The sequence below is a fragment of the Limulus polyphemus genome, unplaced genomic scaffold, assembly GCF_000517525.1.
Source record: "Limulus polyphemus unplaced genomic scaffold, Limulus_polyphemus-2.1.2 Scaffold753, whole genome shotgun sequence".
Taxonomy (NCBI): domain Eukaryota; kingdom Metazoa; phylum Arthropoda; class Merostomata; order Xiphosura; family Limulidae; genus Limulus; species Limulus polyphemus.
This window is the reverse complement of record NW_013666363.1, coordinates 338,512-343,382: the sequence shown is the minus strand read 5'-3', so window position 1 is coordinate 343,382 and position 4,871 is coordinate 338,512. Positions and strand designations below refer to the sequence as shown.

The following is a 4,871-nucleotide window of genomic DNA, read 5'->3' as shown; positions in this document are numbered from 1 at the left end:
CGTTACTATAAAGGAACCTATTAACACTGATTTAAAGAGGAAATTCTACCACTATATATTTTAAAGAATCTGGTTAGTTCTGTGAAACAAAGGTCTGTTCCGATAATTGGGTTGCGATCCTGAAGCTAATGTTGATTACTATCGAGTGTCACTTTCTTACTTGCTGTGGGTTGTTGGTATGTTTTGATAAAAAGTCATGATATTTAATCAAAAATACATTAGGTGTTCAACTTGGGGCATGATAGTGGATAAAACAAAATACGCGGCCTGGCTAACTCATGAATGAATATTTGCTGTAAAGTTCTTAATCAATGCTATAAGTGTAAGCTAACAGTTTGGCTGCCAATTTAGAATTTTGATTTCATTCCTCTAAGTCGCACACTCATTCCTTTTTTGCCCGCACCTTTTGTTTTTCACACCTAAAGTATTTTTGATTAGATTAATAAATATATAATAAATGTATTTGAAAAAAAGAAATGGTGAAATTATCCCATAATCTTAAAAAATCCCAGAAAACTTTAATAAAGTAATACAAATTTTGGAAAACGGACGTCTGTCCGTCGGGGTTGCACTAAGCTGAGACAGTTTTTTTTTTCTCACTGTCATCTCCAAGTATCCAGGGTACAGTCATACGATCGGTTAAAAATTTGTATCCCGGAGGTACAAATATTGAAGATATGGTTTACAAGGAAGTTTTATAAACATTTTTTCAATATCAATTCGATAGCTGTTAGTTTCAGACCATACCTCAGCTATTTCAACACTTCCTACAAGCAGGATATATTATTATTATTATTTGAAAAATTTGATGTCTATCTGTCCATTCCATATGAATCTAAAGAGGAAGAACAGAAAAACAAACACGCAAAAAACACTTATATGTATATGTGCGAGGCCTACTAAGAGTGACTCTTATGGATATATATTAATTTTGTTGTGTGTATGTGTTATTAAAATTTATTAAAAAAAGCTTTTGAAATTATAATTTTTATGACATGCTTTAGTATCAAAATGATTTTTAGAAGCCAATTTTCAGAGTACTGTTTATGTTCTTTTATGCTAAAAAAAGTTACATTTCTTATATTTTAAAGAAAATACACGGGCAATAAGCATGTTTGAACATTATCTTGTTTTCATTTAAGGTTCGAATAGGTTTGCTGTGTAATTTTCTAAAATTTTGTTTACAAATTCAATGTTTTCTTGAGTTCTGAGAATTCCGTTTAATAAGTGCAAAAACAAGGATGGCTAATTCAAATATTTGAAGGAGGGGGTGTTATAAAGTCGTTTTGCTGTTAAAAAGTATAAACAGGGATGAAGGTGGAGTGAGTATTCACAGAATCGACATTGCCAGAAATTGTTTTTAGTTTTAAAAGAACTTTTAGAAGAAGCATATCTTAGTGACCAAATATTCGAGTTTACATAGTTAGATAAGAATGCGAATTGAATGAAATACCACAGCTCTATATATTCTGTCAAATTTCGACACGTTCTACTACTATACACATATAACAAACAGCTGATTTCAACGAAATCGAAAATACAGAAACGTAAGGGATAATATTGATATTTAAGTTTTTCGCGTCTTTTGTGATTTAATGTTGCTTAGCTTTTCTGATGAAAGACGATTTTTGGAGAAATTGGCAGATCTTCGAAGCGTAAAACAAAACCGAAACTAATCAAGATCTTACTGTCTTTTTTGTTTCTCCGGAATTGTGTAAAGCCAAAGGGGTATTAAGTCGTCTAATATAGAATTACAATTTCGAGAAATGGCTTGCATAGACAGTCCTCGAGAGCTTTGTACAAAATTCAACAAACTGTCCACATTAATTTAACTGTGTAAGTAGGCTAGAAATAACCACTTTTCACCCAACCATCTAAGAGAAAACAGAAAATCCAATGTTACATTTTAAAGCAAAATCAAGCTATTACAATATTCAGGATCCTGGTTGAGTAGGAAGATGGTATATAACATATTGTAAAACAGAAGAGTTTATTTGTTTGTTCAGAATTTTTGCACATAGCTACAAAAGGGCTATATGGGCATAGCCGTCCCTAATTTTGAATTGACAGAATAGAGGAAAGGCAGCAAGACAAAAGCATCCATTGCGAACTCTTGAGTTACTCGTAAATGACCAAAGAATGGTATTTGACTTTCATTCTTGTTTGTTTATTTTTGGAATTTCGCGCAAAGCTACATGAGGGCTATCTGCGCTAGCTGTTCCTAATTTAGCAGTGTAAGACTAGAGGGAAGGCAGCTAGTCATCACCACCCACCGCCAACTCTTGGGCTACTCTTTTTACCAACGAATAGTGGGATTGAATGTAACATTATAACGCTCCCACGGCTGAAAGGGCGAGCATTTTTGGTGGGACGTGGATTCGAACCCACGACCCGCAGATTGCGTGTCGAGCGCTCTAACCACCTGGCCATGCCGGGCCCTTTCATTCTTATAGCAGACATACGTACCCAGGGTGTAGAGCGCGTGTTTTGCGGCAACAGGACACAAACCATGAGTCCTCTCCCTACGGATTCAGGGTTCGAGCATGCTAACCATTAGTCATCGCCAGCTCCACATCGAACAGAGATGAGTCTGAGTGGTAACATGGAACATAAAGGACTGAATAAAGTTCAGGCGATATAAAAGATAATTTGATATTATCTTCTTATTTTGTGAAATTCCCTCACAAATAGAAACATATTTGTTCTTAATAACTTTTACCTCAAATTGACCGTTCAGCACATACGGTGCCCTCAAGTGGCACAGTAGCATGCCCGTGATGGGCAGAACACACATAGCCCATTGTGTAGCTTTGTGCTTAACTTCAAATAAACAAACAAACAATCAGCAGAAACGAAGACTGACGGATCGATGTTGTTATTTTTTTCTGCGATTAATCGTTCAGACAATACAGAGCTTGACAGGCAGACATTTGGCTATTATATATATATAGATAACCATGTTTAAGTATGTATTTGTTATCAAACTTATATTGCTATCTAATAAGATATAGCAGTAATTAATTTTAAACCAAACATAAAAGACTAAGATGGAATTAATCACAATTCTAAAATAGGGATTAAATGAGCAGTGCAGTTTCGTAATGTATAGTTAAATATAATGGCATTTAGTAAAACTTACTAAAAAGTCTTGGGCGGTACATTCAACAAAAACCAATTCTGACTCCATTCCATTCAAAACAACGGTCACAGATTTTTCATTTTCTTCATCTGAAAAAAAACATTATTTAGATTTAGTCAGAAATTTATATATATACATTGTCAACTTTTCGAGTCAATAAATCGTACTTGGTTTAATTATCTTTAATCGTTTCTACGTGCCATTCTACCGAAGTTATATATAAAAAAAAGGCGCAGCCAATGTAAAAATTATGAAAAAATTCTGTATGTAAGATTAGTTTTTAAAAAAACAGTTTAGCTAGATCTTAATTTCTTTCAAAAATTATAATTATGTTTTTGGTATGTGTTGCAATTAATTGAGTTAAGTAAATATACTTACCCAGGAATTAGAGTGTTAAGACTTCCTGGTTTTATTCAGTAAAACGTATCAGCTAAAAATGTCACAGTAATTACATGAAAGACAAAATTTGAGAATTTGCAAAAACATAAAATGTTTGAATATAAGATATATTTATCCATACTGGATAAAAAAGATCATAGCAAGACCAACTGAGAACAGCAAGATGAAAAAAAGTGCAATTGTAACTGCGAGATCACCTAGATTTCAATAATAGAAATGTTTGTGTATATCCAAGAATCCACACCAAAACAAATGTTAAATACCACAATTTAAGTTAAACCTGCACATAAAAACATTTCATTGGTTAATGGACACAATTCAAGTTTAATTAATCTTCAAGCACCATAAATTCACAACGCCCTCTAGCGTTATTACATTCACAATTTAAGAAATTCACAAAATCTAAACGTAAATTATTTAGCCTTCCCGTATTGACTATGAATATGTTAACTATCCTTTAAACTTTATAATTGGCGTAAAGATCGAAACTTGACTACTAAATTGATTTTTCTGTCAGTTTTTCTTTGTTTTTTTTTTAGACTTTCAAGTATATTGAGCTCACCTGTAGAATTTAATATTGCGAGCCACTGGCAAACCGCTGATTAAAGTTTGATTGCTTGTTCGATTTTTGTACCTTTGTAGTAATGTATTTTTACTTGTGTTACGCTAAAAATAGTGCAGTAATACATAAAAGATATTACGATAAGCTCTAGCTTAAATAAAATAGCCTTAAGAAATAAGTACTCGTTTTTATGTTAAACCAACATACTCTTAACTGTACACAAGAGATTCGAAAGTGAAAATAAAACATATTGAAGAGTCATTACAGGCGTACATAAAAACCGTTTTAAATATTTATTCAATAGAAATTAAACAGTTTTCATTTATTTACTATTTTGTACTGTAAATTCTCAAAACTGTAAGCGGTACAGTTTCTATTCTCAGAAAACTAACAACTTTAATCTATGACCACTTAACGTTGACCATATCTTGTTAATAGATAAACAGGTATGAAACTGGAACGCAATGAAGTTTTTATCTGTGGGCAATACTTGGCTGGAGCATAATACAAAGTACAAAACGTGACTGATATACAGTACCCTGACATAATAAAATGAGTTGGCATTGAGTATATAAATCTGCAATACAAAACAAGCATAAAACTGAGCAGAAACAGACCCATAAGTACCTGGTAGCTTCGCCTTTTTCATATTGTGGCGTCAGCGAGGTCACGTGACTAGTGTCACGCCACCTGCTTTCTAGAACTATCCCGTTCCTTCGAGAGTGCTCTAGCATTTACTAGATTGGGGGTGGTCTGATATATATATATATA

General features: G+C 33.2%; 1 protein-coding gene across 3 annotated transcripts in view; it reads right to left on the bottom strand.

Moving 5' to 3' along the window:
* LOC106460330 overlaps positions 1-4,871 on the bottom strand; it is an 18,745-nt gene that overhangs the window by 7,740 nt on the left and 6,134 nt on the right. For all 3 annotated transcript variants that reach the window (XR_002610748.1, XR_002610749.1, XM_022387032.1), the window contains exon 2: positions 3,140-3,228. Coding sequence is in view for 1 of the 3 variants with exons in the window: in XM_022387032.1 (XP_022242740.1) it covers positions 3,140-3,228 (89 nt within the window). In the remaining 2 variants the exon portion in view is untranslated. The remainder of the gene's footprint in view (positions 1-3,139; positions 3,229-4,871) is intronic.